General features: G+C 35.4%; 1 protein-coding gene across 1 annotated transcript in view; it reads left to right on the top strand.

The window, feature by feature from the left end:
- The window catches only part of LOC128226858 (guanylate cyclase soluble subunit alpha-2-like), a 96,815-nt gene that overhangs the window by 62,889 nt on the left and 14,312 nt on the right, over positions 1-19,614 (top strand). Inside the window, exons 4-5 of the mRNA XM_052936943.1 lie at positions 13,928-14,046; positions 18,057-18,760. Coding sequence (XP_052792903.1) covers positions 13,928-14,046; positions 18,057-18,760 — 823 coding nt within the window. The remainder of the gene's footprint in view (positions 1-13,927; positions 14,047-18,056; positions 18,761-19,614) is intronic.

Here is a 19,614-nt window from a genome sequence, read left to right as displayed (position 1 = left end):
AACAACTGCAGAATGTTCTGTCTAGTAAGTCACCTCAGCTTGCCATGAAAAGACAACTCAGAAGAAAATATTAGGTTAAATGTTGTTTATTTAATCTCTTTAATATTTGTAAACAGCTATACAGTACATGCTGAATTATGTTTTGTGCAAAAGTTTGCATCGCGGACCCTCTTTCGGTCAGAAACCAGGGCGCTCAGCGTCTATTGTTATGATGCGGGCCCTGATAGCGCTTATGTAAAACAAAAAGCCGGTCATTAACGGCACGTGAATTTACTGAATAATGCTCTTTTTCTACCGATAACGCCTGGGTTTAACGCACGGCGATAACGGACCGAAAACACACCTTTTATGCAATAATATTGGTTAAATGACGTCGCGCTAATCCAATTGGAGCGCAATATTGAAATAAACAATGACGTCACACTTCCTTGCGTGTGGATCCGAGAGCAGATCGACGTAACGTACATTTGACGAATCATTGCGCGCGCGGGCGTATAAACTCGAGCGCTGTTACAAATGCGGTGGTTGACGACCTAATTTACATTACCAATCTGTTCTTAATTCGTTGTCGCATCACACCATTTATTTGTATAAGTACATAATAACAACCTTTAAGCGTATTTTACACTTTAACAGTTAAAATCAAAACGATAAAAGCGTTGACAGGCCTGCTACATCTTGTGAGATAGTCATGTAATGCCGAATGGAACGAAAAGTGCGTGAAGATTTCTCAGTTTGTCTCGATTATATCAGCCCAGAGTCTTTCGAATGTTGAATATATATGCATATTTTTTTCAAACCTCTAATATAAATCTGTTCATTTTTTCCACGAGTGACATAGGTAGAGGGCAATATTAAGATACATCAATACATACAGGCAAGATAGTTTGTTGGTGACTCGATCCAGAGGAATTTTGCATATAGTTCCAGTCATTGTAAAGAGAGACCTTAAACATAAACTTCATTAACGTGTCTAATGCATTTTGTAACATATATTTGGTTTCATATGCATTTGCGTAATACTCAATACTTTTGTAATTTTTTGGGTATGCAACATATTTCAAGTGACTAATACTCCATGGTTTTGATTGAGAATCGGCATAAAAATCAATAAGTATTTGAGAAGGATATCATAAACATGCCTATACTATCTTTAGATGTTTATGTTAATTTGTTTTACAATTTATGAGTTTAAAAAGTCTTTCAATGCTGTAAGCACTTTGAGCTCTACTTTACATTCGGTTTTTATAAAATAAAAATGTTGGCTAGTTCAATATAGATACATTAATGACACTTTAATATTAATGTAGGACTCTGATACTGCCTATGAGGGGTTATCATGTGTCTGGGATCGTATATCTAGCATAATCTTCTGTTGATATTCAGACCGTTTTAATTAAAAACGTTCACATCTTACAAAGCGAAATATATCGTTTATAATTCAGTCGAAAACTAGTTTACCTGATACTTCTGAAGCATAACAAATGTCTAGCATGTAGACGGGGTTTTTCTTGGTCATGGCCTTCTTTAAATTCAGGCAGTTTTGTATGTGAGTGCCCGCTACTTACTGGACAATGATGAAGATGTTAAAAGGTGTTTTCTCGGCTTTGGTGAGTTCATTTAAGGAATGAATTGCGGGATTGATGTCATTATCGGGGTATGAACGCATTTGAGTTGATTAAAATGTGTGGAGTCCACGCGTACTTTAACCAGCCAAATTGCGTTCATATAAGTGTTGGGAATCGGACAGAAAAATTACTCTCGATAATCGGTTAATGAAACCGATCAATGATCGATTATTAATCGATTTAATCATTATTAAAATATCTTTGATCATCATATTTAAAGCATACAGATACAGTACATGCACCAGTTTTAAGCACCAATGTTACCTTACATGGCTTACACTATTATTTAAACATTTTTTTGTATAAATTACATTATTTATTCAGAACGCAACTATCCTTTAGTGTTGACAAGTTATTATTACAGAACATGGGATCACAGGCTCTATTTTTTTGTCTTACATTTAAAGTAATGTATACATGTACATGTGTAAAATAAACACAAAGAAATATATCAATTTCTTTTTAATAATCAGTCAGTAACAAGTACTACAAGAAGTTGAATATTCTATTTGTTTAAAAAAACAAAAACATTTTCTTTCAGAAAACTGAGAAAACTAAATTCTTACATGGTTAGAAGTAAACGGTAACATGTTTCAATCAAAGCGCTGAAAGCGCTGCAAGACTGTCGGTGATGTAACTGAAGCAAGCAAACACTACCGTTTAGTTCTTTCAAATGAAACGTGATCAAATGATTTTATACACATGATGAAAACTCTTTAAGGTAGATGAAGGATATATGTGATTATAATAAGCACAACTATTTTGGCCCTACTAAACCATGTATCCAATGGCCTACAGGATTCTTAATTCAAGTTTCCTAAGTTTGAAGCGCTTTAAATCAGTTAAATGCATATTCATTATGATAGAAATGCTTCAATATATGCTATTTGACATCGCTTATAACAGTTTCAGTAAGCAAGTACATGCCTTCATTTCATTAGGGTCTATTGAAGCCAATATCTTTGAAATGCAAACACAATACCAACTATATACCCAAGATTCAAGGGACATAACACAAATATAACTTTAAAAGGATGCTCTTTTAAGCCTAAAAATGTTTCCCAGAACTTCTATCAACAGATTCCACATATCTACAAAATTTGTGCTCTAGTTACTTTCTTAGATATAAAAGTGAAAACAAATCTGCATGGTGCTATTGCATCATACCACGAAAAAAACTAATATCTTCAAAATTTGTTTTCTAGTTTGTTTTTATTATAAAAGTGGAAATAAATCTGCATGGTGCTGAAAAAAAAAACGATGTCCTAAACTTCAAACCTGCAGCAGTAATTAGTGCCATGTTGTCAAGAATATCTAGACAATTGAATGAAATAAGCATGGACCAAAATGACAGCTGTTTTTTCATTCACAAAATATGCCTTTGGGGCAGTTTTAAGATTATGACCATTCAAAGTATGAGGGTAGTTTGTACAGTTTTTAATCATATTCAGATGATGGCTGGTATTTCCTGATAAACATGTATCCTCTTAGCAGCAGGGAATAAGTAAATGACACAGTTTTAATGACCAATATTGGAATTGTGACCTTGACCTCAGAATCCAAAGGGGACATCTGCTGGTCACCCCCAACCTAAATTTCAAGTTTGAAGGCCATGGGTGCAGGCTTTGTCGAGTTGTCACACAGGAAAGCTTTTTGCATTCAATATCTCTGTGACAAATCAATAGGGCTCACCTACTGGTCAGGCCCAACCTCAAAGTCAAGTTGTTGAAGGGTCATGGGTGCAGGCTTTGTCCAGTCATTATTAGTACAACCTTTAAGCATTCAAGATCACTGTGACCTTGACCCAATTACCCCTTAAATCAATACGGGTCATCTAATGGTCAGGCTTAGCCTCCATGTTGAGTTTGAGGGCCATAGGTGTAGGCATTTGCGACTTATCACTCAAACATGCTTTGTCATCTTCCTGTTCAAGGTCACTGTGACCTTTGACCCGATTACCCCTAAAATCAAAAGGGGTCATCTACTGATTAAGCCCAACTTTTATGTCAAGTTTGACTACAGGTGTAGGAGTTGTGGAGTTATCACCTGGTAAATCTTTGGTCTACTGGCAGACAGACGGAGGTACCGGCCAACATGTGCAAAGCAATATACTCCTCTTCTTTGAAGGTGGCATAATAAATTGAAATTGATTAAATATTTTTGTTTTTTAAGTTAATTAACCTACACTACATACAACAAGTACCATTTTGATATTTTCGAATGCTCATTTGGGCATGTACATGGGTTTTGATCTGACGATGAACATGAAACTACATAGTGATGTTCCCTCCTATCAATTCTAAATTAAAAAAAAACATGAGAAAATAAGCATGTTTTCACTGCACCAGTGAATAAATATGTCAAACAAAATAAATTTCAGGTTATTCAAGATTAATTTCACACTGTTCTTTTGATGATTTAAGTGCATTCCTGACTGCAGGTTTTTCCCATTTTCCCACACAGTTATTTCATATTGACCTAACAAGGTCAGATCTTGAGTTGGGTCTTCATTGCTGGACCTTCATTGCTTCATTGCTCTTTATCTCCACAGAAAACACACTGGTGCAAAATTCACGGCAACACCTGCGAAAAAGATATTATATTTTAACTGAACTCTGTATCGATATTCAATTATTTTTTATTGGATTTAGGAAATGTCTTTGTTTTAAAAGGTTTATACAAATTAATGCATTTTTCAATTTAATGCATTATCATGCTGGACTCTTTGACATTGATGGCTAAAACAAAAATGGCATATGATTTGTGTACAGACTACAGATTAAACTTTTTTAATTATAAATGTGTACTTTAATTAATAGACAAGTGACAACAACTTCCTCAGTTAAAAAGCGCCTAAATAATGCTTACATTTGTATATCTGCAGCTTAATCATTTGGATTTCTTTTGCTTTGATCATTTAAGTCAAATTTATGAGTTAGAAATGATAATGCATTAAAGGGACTATACACCAGATTGGCACCGAAAAAAGTTTTTTTTTCTGTAACCCTCTCAGGACAATTATTTAATAAAATGTTTTACTCTTTGATATCATAATTGAAAAAAAATGCCAAAATGTAACAAAAAAAATCGAGTCGGAGACCGGGTTCGAACCGGTGTCACCAAAATTGCAGTCCAGTGTTGTATCCACTGTGCGACAATGGCTTACTCTAAACACTTGGAATATTTAAGTTATAAACCTAACTTGGTAATATCACGTGATAACATTAACTAGCCAATCACGCATAAGGAATGAATTCTACTAGGTAGACATACCTAGTAATCTTTTTTAATGAAAAAATACGAAGAAACTGCGAAAAAAAAATAATTGTAAACTATGCGGTACTTCAGTAAGTAAGTTTTAATGCATTGTACACATCGATACCAAGTTTATGTCAGTTTTCGACAATTTTCTTTTTTTTCGCTATTTCATCATACGGAGTACAGTCCCTAGAAAATTAGAAATATATTTTTGGGCATCAATCTATAGTGTATGCCTTCAATCTTGAAATAATTTTCTTCTCAACAGATGCTAAATTTATAAAAAATAAAAAATAAGCAAAGATTTTGATTATGACATACCTGCATAGTTAGTGGTCTCCATAACTTCTCAGAAATGCTCTTTATGACAAACAAAGTGCGGGTGTATGGCTGGGGAATAGTGCTGCTCCAACCAATAGCGCAATTCTTCCTACTGGCGGATCAGCTCCTCAATATGGTTTCTGTCATGGCTGTGATAACAGTATGTAACACGCCCTTTTCTACTTTCCAGGGAATGTATATTCCAATCTAAATTACAAATTTAAGAACAAATTTATACATATGCACATGTAATGTTGTTAAAAACAAACCATTTAGGTGCCACAAAACTATAAATTTTAGGTGAGAATTGAGCCAAATAAAAACATTTAGACAATTAAAGCTGCACTCTCACAGATTTACAGTTTTTACAACTTATGTATTTTTTGTCTTGGAATGACCAATTTTTTGCGTAAATATCTGCAAACCAGTGATATAAGACTGCTGACAAAATATTAGATTGCAGACTTTCATATTTCAGGTCGAAAACTAATGTTTTATGGCTGAAAGCGTTACTAACGGTTTTAGAAAGATGCATAAAACATCAAATTTGGAACTTAAATATAAATTTTTTAGGGCTAATTTATTGTCAGCAATCTTATATGAATGGTTTACATGAATTTTTGCATAAATTGGCTCGTTCAAAGGCAAAAAATAAATAAAGTAGTCAAAACGTCCAATCTGTGAGAGTGCTGCACTCTCAGTTACAGATTGAAGGTTTTGACGACTTGTTTTACTTTTGGGCTTGGAATAAGCTAATAAAAAGCAGCATGAAAACTGATGACATAAGACTGCTGACAAAAGATAGGACCATGTTTTTTATATTTACATTTGTAAGTAATGCTTTTATGGTTAAAAGCATTACTAACGCTTTACTTATAATGAGATTTTTGGCATAGAACATCATCTTTTGACCGTATTAAAATAAGAAAACAGCGATCCAATATTTTCAGTTGTCTTTTTTGACTGAATTTAAATAAAAAACAGCGATCCATTTTTTCAAGTTGTCTGTTATGACCAGTGTTCAGAAACTCGCATAAAAATAATTCATTCCAAGACCAAGAAATAAAAAAAGTTGTTAAAACAGTCAATCTGTGAGAGTGCAGCTTAAACATTTAAAGTGATATGCATTATCAGCCAAGTGCAGACCTATTCACATCCTGGCTACAAAACTAGTACATTCATCAGCTTTACTGTTTTGAACCAGGCACATTTATATTGGTAGACTAGCATTTTACCATTCTGTGCTGGCCAGTAAAGTTCTCAATTTAGTAAGAATTCAAAATGTATATACCTTTTTTTATTTTTTTGGCCAACTCTGTTTCAACTAAACTTCCTTAATGAATGAGAAAATTCAAAAATAATAACAATATCTCAGCAAATACCTGCATTTGTGTGTTACTTGTGCAATCTGTCAGCTTTGGTAGGCTCAGGTTTCATTTCGTTCATCTCAATACTTATAATCTTTTAGTCTGATGTATTGCCATCTGATTTTTAAGTCGGGTCAGGCAGTCATTTAAGCTTTGTTCCAGTTGATTGTATCAGATGATGTTAACAATACTATCCTTATGGCTAGGCAATTCTCAATCTGAAAGTTTACAAAAGAACATTGCCTGTAATATTCAATAAAAAAAAATGAAAATGTAAAGTAAACCTGTGAAAAAGGTGCTACTGGTATGGTGCTTGAACCCACGACCATGTGAACACTTGCATGGAGATCTATCAAACTGAGATAACCGATGTAACTGATTTTGAGGCAGTTCCCAGCTTGGCTCTACAATTGACTGGTGCATTATGCATTATAAAGACAATAAATCAAACACTTGAAGCACTAGTCCAAATAATAGTAACTTGACTGATCTTTTTACAAATTTTGAAATGGCATATCCTTCACATACATTTTTTTGTACCAAAAGTGGATAGTTATTCCGATCGGCATTCTGGGTTATAGCATCTTGCGACTATAAAATGTCATTAAAACAAGAATTATTATCAGATAATAAAATAAAATATGAGTTAAAAAAATAAAATCCGACAAATTATTATGAGTTTGATGAGTGTTTTTTCTTCAGGGATACATGTTTGCAATTGTCAATGGGGAAGTGTATACGGATAAATTTTAGTTATGAAAAAGAAGAAGATTTGTTAATGATATCAACTCTAATTCAACTTTACTTAAAATTTGTCGTCAATAACCGTTTTGATGCGTGTAAAACTTCTTCCAAAACGTCATATAAAACGAATAAGCCTAATGTTTAAAACAGGAAATTAAAAAAAAAAATTCTCTGTGTTTTTGTATTGACTGGTCGCCGGTGATACGAGTTCGTTATTTTAGAAATTTACTTTCTGTGAAAACGATTTATATACACGCTGTGGTAGTAAATAAGCATGTAAGAATCTACGGGCATATTGTGAATAATAGTTTGAATTATGCATTTGATAACAAATATAAGTGCCTTAACACGACATTAATTGACTATTTTAAATTTAAGTGATATAAAATGGAAGTACAAAGCTTAATTCACACGATTTTACTAACAAATATAAGTCGCAATAACGAAATTAACACAATTTAAATTTAACTGATATAAAATGAAAGTTCAAAGCGTAATTCACACGATTTAAAACAAACATTAATGAATAAAAGTAGGCCGAAAAGGATCAGGCCGAAATGATATCTCGGCCGAATCGACCCGACACCAATGATTTTATCGGTGATAATGCAAGGTACCACTCTAAATAATTTACGCATGCCGGAGACGACAGAGTAACTACGATCTAGAAAGTTGATTAAACCGTCATAGTTCGGCTATGTCCGTATTTATTCGGAATGTTAACAATTGTATATATTGTCACATGACTTTATTGAGCCAATTGGGTATCGATATTTTTCACGTGACACAACAAGAGGTGTTTTAGGACATTTTCACCAAGGGCAAACTTTGTTTTCTCCATACAATGGCATGCAATGTACCGCTATGGCTCTCGTTGCATTATTGGCTTTTTTAGTTACGAACACAACCACATGTCCTCATTAACGGCTGTCGATGTAGACTGTATACTGAATGAGGGAAATGCTTTGTATTCTACCATAGTCGAAAGTATAAACGAGGCTCGATATTTATCGCATAATGATTTGCCAACATCCGTTAGGTTTAGAAATGATTGATTTTGTCCGCAATATATGCTTGATGTTTACTATGGTAACGTAAACGGTGATAATGATGTCCATTTGGGTCAATCCCCTTTTTATGATGCACTTTCACAAGCATGGGTTTTTCACCATTATTTGCTTGCTTTGAATGGCTTAACAATTGCATGATATATATTGATGCAACAAACAATCAATTTATTAAGTTTGATTCACATGAACGTTATTCAAATGGTTTGTACAGTGACGGTGGGCGAGTTGTTCTACTCTATTTCAATTCATTTGACGAGTTGATGAATTTTATTTATGACAATTATTCATGAAACTTAATCAGAATGTTTCATGAACATCAATAGATATACACATTAATATTCAATAAAACCCATTCAGCCGCGTCTTTGATGGCTAACATCAACATTTGTCTTGTTTCATACTGTCTAAATAGAATGATATAAACTGGTATACATGAAGAGCACCTGCAAGGCTGCGGTGAATAGATTTACAATACGATATAAACCTTTAATATCTATTTCAAACATATAATACTTATCTAACTACAATTTCAATATATTTCACCCCCACCCTGTTTTGCACAAACCAGATTAGACGTAAGGAATGGGAAGAACCTTATATAACACGTCTATTTTTAGCTCACCTGACTATTGTGATCAGTCTATGTCCGGCGTCTGTCATCCGTCGTTCGTCGTCCGTAGTTCGGCGTCAACAATTGGATATAATCATCTTCTTCTCCTAAAGCGTTTGGTCAATTTTAATGAAACTTCATAGGAATGATCCTTGGTTGGTGCTTTTTCAAAATTATTCAAAGAAATGAATTCCATGCAGAACTCTGGTTGCCATGGCAACCTAAAGGAAAATGTCAACAATTGGTTATAATCATTATCTTCTCCAAAACCGCTTGGACAATTTTGATGAAACTTCATAGAAATGATCCTTGGTTGATGCTTTTTCAAAATTGATCAAAGAAATAAATTCCATGCAGAACTCTGGTTGCCATGGCAACCTTAAGGAAAAGCGTCAACAATTGGTTATACTCATCATCTTCTCCTAAACCCCTTGGACAATTTTAATGAAACTTCATAGGAATGATCCTTGGTTGGTGCTTTTTCAAAAGTGTTCAAAGAAATGAATTCCATGCAGAACTCTGGTTGCCATGGCAACCTAAAGGAAAAATTACAAAACTTTTTTTGGCAAATACTATGAAGCCTAGTGCTTCAATATTTGATGTGTAACATTGTCGATAAGTTATCTACCATGTTTATTCAAATTATGCCCCTGGGAAAAAATTGGCCTCACCCCGTGAGTAACAAGTTCATTATAAATACATTATGTTAAAATCTGATAGTTATGTAAAGTTTACTCTTGAAGTCTTGCTATATGGTCTCCCTTTTTGTTGGAGATTCCACTACTTTCTAATATTAGTAACAAGATTTTAAATTTTATTAAGTCTTCAACATAGTCACTTCTGAGGTAATTATTGTTCTTTTTTAAGGTTCTTAGATCAAATAATTATTATACATTTTATTCTTAGAAGATATTTCATTTTTACTTAATGATAAATTTAATAATCAGACTTTTCCATTGAACTTCATGTGGATTTTTGTTCATGCAGATGCTACAATCTTATCTTCTGTGTGGATAGTGTTATTCACTTATAATGTATATAAAGAAGTTGTTTTTTATTAACATTAGAAGGAATATGATGTTGTTCTAGATGGGCAGTTGTTGTAGTATTATTGAAGGTGTTGAATAAGATCTGAAGTTTGATTATTAGACCTTAATTAAGGCAGTTTATTGATTCTATTGGATGGTGCACTGTTTGTTGTTTGTGTATCTATACTAAAAGTTCTTTCAGTGTGCAAGCAATTTAACATAGTTTTATCAGTGTGCAGACAATTGAACAAAGCCCTGTCACTGTGTAGGCAATTGAACAAAGTCCTGTCAGTGTGCAGGCAACTGAAAAAGTCCTGTCAATGTGCAGGTATCTGTAAAAAGTGCTGTCAGTGTGCAGTCAATTATCAAGTCCTGTCAGTGTGGTGCGCAGGCAACTGAACAAAGTCCTGTCAGTGTGCAGGTGAGAATCAAATTCTGTCAGTGTGCAGTAAATCATCAAGACCTGTCAGTGTGCAGGCAACTGAACAAAATCCTGTCAGTGTGCAGCCAATCACCAAGTCCTGTCAGTGTGCAGGAAACTGTGACAAGTCCTGTCAGTGTGCAGGCAACCGTGACAAGTCCTGTCAGTGATTACTCAGGCAACATGTTTGACCAGTATGTTTTCATGCCCCTGAAGGTGGGCATATTAAAATCACATTGTCTGTCCGTCCGTCAGTCCGTCCATCAGTCCGTCCGTCCTTCAGTGTGTCTGGCCCAATAACTCGTGTCCATGCTGTAACTTTCTCTTGTTTGGACATATATTAATATAACTTGCCACATGTGTTCGACATACCAGGACGACATGACGTATGTAAGACCTGTGTCCTTACCTCTAAGGTCAAGGTCACGCTTAGTATTTATTCACAATGGAATGCTGCATATAAGAACATAGAGTATAAGTTGTCATGTCCGGGCTGTAACTTTCTCTTGTATGGACATATTTTAAAATAACTTGCCATGTCTGTTTGACATACCAAGGCGACATGTAGCATGCAAGACCTGTGTCCCTCCTTCTAAGGTCAAGGTCAAACTTAGGTCTTTATTCACAATGGAATGCTGCATATAAGGACATAGAGTTTAGGTTGTCGTGTCCGGGCTGTTTCTTTCTCTTGTATGGACATAATTTAAAATGACTTCACACATGTGATTGACATATCAAGGCGACATGTTGTGTGCAAGACCCGTGTCCCTACCTCTAAGGTCAAGGTCACACTAAGTGTTATTTACAATGGAATGCTGCAAATATAAGGACAAAGAATATAGGTTGTCGTGTCCGGGCTATAACTTTCTCTTGTATGGACAGATTTTAAAATGACTTGCCACATGTGTTCAATATACCAATACGACAGGTCACGTGCAAGATCCGTGTCCTTACCTCTAAGTTGAAGGTCACACTTAGTGTTTATTCACAATGGTATGCTGCATATAAGTACATGGAGTATAGGCTGTCGTGTCCGGGCTGTAACTTTCTCTTGTATGGACGGATTTTTAAATGACTAGCCACATGTATTCGACATACCAAGACGACATGTCGTGTGCAAGACCCATGTCCCTACCTCTAAGGTGAAAGATACACGTGTTTATTCACAATGGAATGCTGAATATGAGGACATAAGAGTGTAGGCTCTAAGGTGAAAGATACACTAAGTGTGTATTCACAATGGAATGCTGAATATGAGGACATAAGAGTGTAGGCTGTCAAGTATGGGTGGTATTTCAGAGGCAATTTATAATAACTTGCCATATGTATTTGACACGTAAAGGCAAGATCAACTTTTCATGTACTTGTCCATAGGTCAATGTCACATTCGGGACATTCGTCACATACTGTGATAGCTCTTGTTCAATATTCTTTGAGAAACAAGCTATATTGATAACAAAGGTTAAACTCTTTTACTCAGGTGAGCGATTTAGGGCCATCATGGCCCTCTTGTTTAGACTATTGAATGTTTTTCTTTTGATGGTTGAGACGTTTCAGGTTAATCAACAATCGAACATGCAAAATAATTTAAGTGAATAATCAACTCTGACTTGAAAGTAACATGAAGACGTTGTAGTGAATGCCATATCATTTTTTTTAAATCGTAAAAAAGTCCGCCAATGTACAAATATTTGGACTAAGGAGAGATGTAGATCATGTACCTTCGTGTCCGAAATCGATCACTTCCTGGCAGCTCATTTCTGGATTGTCTCCATCTAAATTTTACATCTTTAGACGCATACATTGATGCCATTTTTTGCTTCGACTGAGTTGAAACAATAACACTAAATACGGGTCGGTTATTTTGTAGAGGAACGTCTTCGATGTATTATTCAATTTCATTTCCGCATAATCGCCGCCATATTGTATGACTAGAAAAAAACTACACTACAGAATAACAATACAGTAGGCATAACGTCGACACTCTGGGATAGTTATAATCCGAATAACTTACTCAAACAAAAACATTAGTTCGATTGCTGCTGAAAAAAATCATTTGAAACATAAAAGCTTTTTAACAAAACATTACATGATATGAACTCTTTGACCGCGTATGATTTATTTCTTAATAGCTTTCATTCATAAAATATGTTCTTTGCCGGGTCAGTCTTGAATGCCGGGATATGTGTGACGTCACACGGGGTGCAAACATGTGGCGTAGCTTACTATTGGTTGTAGGGTACAATGATTTCGTATGTAAATGCTATATTTATATTATTTTGTTCAATAAAACTCATCAAATTGCAAGTACAACTATAGTAAGAGTAACACGCAATGTTTTGTCATGAAAAAATGCAATAACGCGATAAATACATATAAGCAAGTACTTGACGCACCACATTCACGTAGTTCTGTTGCTACGCAGATGGTGTGTATTAATATATTCATGTTCAATATGTCGTGTCAGGCGACCAGTCGCGTTTCTGAAATACCGCTCTCTAAAGTCTAAAAATCACTTTAAAACCACAAACATGAGAACCAATATTTAGCAGTTAAATTACAAAGAAAATGTGTAATAAGGTTATGTAGTGACGTACCGACTTAATAAGAATATGACTAGATAATTTAACATACAAACACCTTAACATTTCAACATAAACTAGCATTAACCAGACACAAAGCATATTTAAATGACATTTTTTTACTGGTAGTCGGTAGCGATTACGCCCCTTGTTTCTATAATCGATTTTTCAAATTTCACTATCGATTTGCGCCGACGTAGGCCTTTTCGATCAATTGTCGATTATAATCGATCATCGGCACAACACTAGTTAATATCCACGATAATGACATCAAGCCCACAATTCATTACTTATATTTACACCAATAAATCATTAAATCACAATTGTTAAAAAATACTTCATTTCATTTCAGAAAACTTTAGAGTAATCATTCTCACCCATTTTGTATATAGAACGACCCGACCGTAACTGGAAACAGTTTATCGAATGATGTCACAATAACGCGGGAAAAGATCAACCACTTAAAATCACTTTAAATTGAATCACTAATGACAACAATACATTTAGCATAACATAAAATAACACTTTCTAAAATGTCAATTTGAGGTTTTCGGGGCCCGGAAACACAATATAAACAATAACAAGATATACATTTTTCATGTAAATTGTAATGCGATTAATTGCGATCCGAACATATTCCACGATGTTTCGTTCATTGGATGATAATCGCAGTCGCAGAAAGGTTGTTCATTTAAGGAATGGAAGTTGAGGAGAAAATATTGCTTAATATTTAGGGATAAAAACGGCTTAAATTATGCCGTTTGAAATCTTCTCATTACCCAAAATGTGCCGACAAAAATGATAGAATGTGTACTTTGACTGTATACAGTATACACTTATATTTTACAATACAAAAAACATATCATATCACCTTTGACTCTTGATTTATGTTCTCTAGCCTGCGCTGCACGTCAGCGACAGAGTTTGAAGACCGGATCGACCATCCAGACCGGAAGTACCAGCCCCTTGATGAGGTTATTATGCTCGACCTCATACATCACGCCGCTACAATACTCGGTAACTGCACAGTATATCTAAACTTCAGTTATATCGTAGGGATAAATGCACATTAAATACAGACGTGTTCGTGAATTGCTTTTGAGGCTGTATACATTGCTATATATAGGCCGAACTCAGTTTTAACGCTAAGTTGGAGGTTGTGTACACATCAACGGTCAGCGAAATGTCAGTTTACTGGGGGCTTACTGGTGGCTTACTGGGGGCTTACTGGGGGCTTAACTCAAGTTTTGCTGACCGTTCCAAGGCAGAGACCCCAACAACTATTGATAATGATACTTTTATGCATGTGTGGTCTGTCTGTGTTGTTTGTATGTTGTTTGTCTCTCTGTCAGTGTCTGTTAGGCCAGAGCCTCGTGCCTTTAAACACGGTCCTTTATAATTGCTTTGGCTTCTGTTCTCAATTCTGACTCAAAACTTATATTTAGTTGTATTCCAAAACAACATACTCGCATATTGGAATATACCTAATTCTTGTTTGCCTACGTATGTACTTGCATTAACTATAACATTATGTATGGTAGGTAAGTATTGAAACGATATATATATATTACTCAACCAAACTACTCTTACCCTCCGGACCTGTATTTGTAACGTATTTCCGATACTTCCAAAACAATACCGAGAGTGCCATCAATACAAAAACATAGCAGCATTCTGAAAACTAAACGCCAAACGCGATTGTGTCTGCTTAACTTAAAGCGCCAACATAACGAAAGAGACCAGCAATCCACAAGGTGAGAACTAAAAATTATCAATTTATGAGTGTCTCTTTTGTAAGACCTGTTAAATGAAGTCTCAATGCAATACTTTAAGTAGTTCCTGTGATATTAATTTACGTGTGCTTACATATGCAACACCTTAACCCGAAATTATGTCAAATAATAAAAAGCAATAATTTGCATTATATGCAAGGTATAGTTATCTTACTACATTAATCAAGCAGGTTGTACAGTTTGGAACATGTGTCTAAAGTTGTATTTGCTGAAATATTGACTTAAATTGGCTCATGCGCAACGTCAGCTGCATAAATCGTTCTCTGCACTAACATCCCGATAAATTAATATTTTGACATTTTATTGGTTGGTGAGACTTCCCCGAAGGTTCAAACAGGGTATTTGGAATATTTTACAAGTCATGCTTCCCTAGTTTGAAGTCAGATCTGGGCGGATTGAAGTTATTCATAGGACGACATATTTTGTTTTGCCCTTTTCGTCAGTCAGTCCATCAGTCCGCCCATACGTCAGACTTTGTTTCCGCTCAATAACTTGAGAAGGCTAAGACCACTAACTTCATACTTGGTAATGCAGGTTGGTCATGACCAGTAGATGACCCATATTGATTTGGTATCGGAAGGTCAACGGTCAAGGCCGCGGTGACATTAAGATGAAAAACCCCAACAGTGTCCGCTCAATAACTGAACGAGAACTTCATACTTGGTATGCAAGTTGGTGACTAGTAGATGAACCCTATTGGTTTTGAGATCAGTAGTTCACAGGTCAAGTTCGCGGTGACTTTCAGGTGAAAAACAATATGTCGGCGGTGACCTGAAGATAAAAATGGTTTCTGAGCAATAACTAGGGACTGCTTGCACAAAGGAACGTCGACCAGTAGGGCAAAGGTCATATCGCGGTGACCTAAAAGTGAAAACACTGTAAAAAAACACTTGTACCCAGCAACTTTATACTTGGTATGCCAGTTGACCATGACTAGTAGATAACCCGTGTTGATTTTGAGGCCAGTAAGTCAAAGGTCAAGGTCACGATGACCTTGACGTGAAAAAACGATTTCCCCTCAATACCTTAAGAACACTTGAACTTAGGAACTTCATACTTGGCATGCCAATTGGTCATGACTAATATATGACCCCTATTGATTTTAAGGTCAGTAGGTCAAGGTCATAGTGACATTCAGGTGAAAAACAATTTGGTTTTCAACAGTCTGTACGTCACATTTAGTTTCTTTTTAATTACCATATAACGCTTGGGCCCAGGAACATCATACTTGGAACCAGGAACCACATACTTGGTTTTCAGGCTGGTCATGATCAGTAAATAACCCCTATGTTGGTTCGTCTCCAGTCCAAAAGTACAAATGGCAGGTCCATCATTGCTCATGACTCTGTTACGACCACACAATGGGAGAGACAAGCGCGTTTTCTCCAGTTTCTCTTCGACCGATAAGCTGATCGAAGGTGAAGGTCGTTTGTTGGCCGCAATTCCTCTATGGTTGTCATATGATTTCGTTGATATAAATGTTTTGTTTACCTGCCACAAAAACAATTTTCACACAGGTATGCAAAGGTTATAATGTTTGTATAATTGCTAACTGGTTTAACCATACTTTCGCATATTCTGAATATGTTCACTTGTCCAATATGGATTGGGACCACCAGTGTCCCTCCAGTGACTGCAAACATCCCTCATACTACTAACAAATAATCGAAACACTTAATGACTTCCACCATACTCAATCGGGAAAGTTTACCATAAGGAAATGCTTGAAGGTGGCAAATACTCTTCTCTCAGTGTAGAACAATTATGTTGTGTTTTTTTATTCCATTCTCACTTTCTTTTTTCAAACAAATTTATATCTTCCAAACTCTCTAGCACCAGAAATCTTCCCTGGGTCAATCAAAAACTCAAAATACTTACTAGAAAGAGATACAGAGTTACCGAAAACGTCGTCATTTAGGGAAACATGAAGAAAGAAAGAGGTTCCTCGATCTAAAGCATCTACTTATGAAATCCATCAAACCATCCTACCAATGTTATCTTGAAGACATTCTCAATATCGCTTCCAATGATAAAATCTCCAAACCTAACGCAAAAACACTATTTACGCTTCTCAAGCATTCCAAACAAGATTCGGCATCTGTAGCTCCCATACGTAAACATAATTCTGTCCACCAAAACGGTACAGCGAAAACAACTATCTTGAATGAGCAACTCCAGTCAGTTTTTAACCCTAAGTATCCCAATAGTGTCAGGTCTCTTGAAAATGAAACTTCAACTCATTACTAGCTAAGGCAAACCCAAAAATGCATTGTCAGACATGACAGTCACAACCAAGGGGATTGGGCAACTTATCTCAAAAAGTCAGCGTTGGCTGCACGCTTATATATTCTTTCAATATCAATGACTCATTTTCGTTCAACTGCGAAGATGTCTAAGGGTATTTTTTATATACTCGGTCACTTCCAACACACGTCGTAGAATTCTGCGTATGTTACGAAGTACTGCAGGACACTTTAAAGACGAAATGCAGTTTTACCAGTTATTTCTTATACAGCAAATTGATTATCCTTCCCTTTCAAATGTTTTAAAATGTTGCTCGCTTTAAGGCTTGTTTCACTTTCACGCTTGTTGATTATATCAAAGTCAATAAAAAAAATCCGTCCCATGATGATGATGATGATGATGATGATGATGGTGATGATTTATTATTATTATTATTATTATTATTATTATTATTATTATTATTATTATTATTATTATTATTGTTATTATTATATTTTTTATAATATTTTTAAATAAAAATAAAAATAAAAATTAGTGGGATGAAACCCTTAATTAAGACTGCAAATTGATTGTAATATCTAAGGGAGGCAATCGTGAGGCTACTATACCAAATGCTTAAATCATCACTCTCTAGGATCTTACATATACTGGCGGATAAAAGGAACTGTGCATTATACAAAATATGTCAAGAAATAAAGTCGTTCGATGATGATATGCTTTCCTTAATAACATGACAAATAATGTAACTGTGATACAGAGAAGTACTTCCTCAAAGCATATGATCACATTTCAGAAGTCAGTTATCTTCAAAACTGGCTATTTCTGATGGTTTTGAAGAACCAGTATAATTTTGCATGCACAGTTTCTTTATTGTTTCTAGAATACATGCTGTATTCACCGTGTACTTTATTTATACATTGAGGTGAGGATCGAGCTCATTTGTTTGGAAAAATCGCTCGAAGTTGTAAAAGGATTCATATTTGGTTTCAGACGAATCACAATACGTTTTTCAACGTCGCCTTGGGGACGAGTATTTCCGGTTGTGCCTTGAGGAGTATGGTAGTTGTATCCGGATGATGGGTAGCAACATGACCGAGTTCCTCAGTAACCTTGACGGTCTCCAGACTTATATATCATCGTCCGAAAGGTTCCAGTCACAAGTGCCCCCTTCGTCGAGGTGTGAAACTCAACAAAACAAACTTATTCTGCACTTCTATACAGCTAGAAGAAACATCATTGAGTACTATGCAGGAATTGTGTTAGGTATTTCCAGACACTTGTTCACAAAGCAGGCAACGATATCAGTATCTTGTAGCAACACCCCAGGGTCCTTGCATCACACCTTCACCGTATATGCAGCAGTGGATGATTGCGCTAACACGAGTTGTAAAATCTGTTCACCGGAGGTACAAATCAATAGCAAGCCGTCCGAAAGTAAAATTGGCACCGTGACATTTAGCAAAACCTTCCCTTTTCACTTTGTCGTAAACAAAAACCTTGATATTATCCAAATTGGTGAAGCAATGGCAAAGCACGTGAAGCTGTCAAATGACTCTGAAAGCAGGGAACTGACAAAGCACTTCGAAGTGACTCGGCCCAAGATCGAGCCCTTTACCTACTCAGCATTACTCTCACATGTGAATTTCATGTTTAACCTAAGAACAAAGCACTGTGATCGGAATGGCATTCCGCAGGTAAGGACAAACTTAAGGTATCACTTATACAAATAAGTTGTTTATTTCATCTCGCTTTTGACGATAATGTTATATATTGATTTCTTTGGACAACATATAATGTTCGTATCATTTGAAAGGGAACTGCTCGCTGATTACTTATACGACAATAAATGACCAGAAATACATAATAGGCCAAAATGGCTTGTATGTAATAATAAAAATCAGATGATACAAAAACAAGGGGTCACCAGGCATCCATAATTCATATATTTATACATCGAAAACCTTATGCTAATGTGTGATTGTCTCGGTTTGCTAGTATATGTTATAATTTTATGTTAATAAGCATTTCTCTACTGTTAACGAGTGTATTTATAACTAATCTGGTTATGTCATATTTCTTTTCGACACGAATATATTTATGTCCATGCGTATGTTAATAAGTTGATATAAGCATTTCAGATATACAAATATGTAGACCCAATATATATAGTATATATTTTAGCACCCAAAAGTCGATAGTCTTAGCTATAAGTTATTGGCATAATTGTGAATACATATTGATTGATTCTTTTCCATCGTGATTTTCTTCTCTGTTATTACGTTAAAATCCACACATTTATTGTTTCTACCATCATGACAGAGTCCAAAACGAACAGCTAGCTGTATAATGACAATGAATTTGTTATAGTCTTATAATATACTAAATGGTAAACATTATTGTACATCTAGGAATTATAAATCGGCATTTTCAATATCATCGCAATTCACAGCACTCGTAAACGGGACAAAGGAACAAATAAAAAATATTTGATATTCAAAGAAATAAACAGAAGGAAAATTGGGTTTGATAACTATTTCTGCCATTTTCC

This window comes from Mya arenaria, chromosome 3 (assembly GCF_026914265.1).
Source record: "Mya arenaria isolate MELC-2E11 chromosome 3, ASM2691426v1".
NCBI classification, from domain to species: domain Eukaryota; kingdom Metazoa; phylum Mollusca; class Bivalvia; order Myida; family Myidae; genus Mya; species Mya arenaria.
The sequence above is the reverse complement of the archived record's forward strand: the minus strand, read 5'-3'. Positions and strand labels throughout refer to the sequence as shown.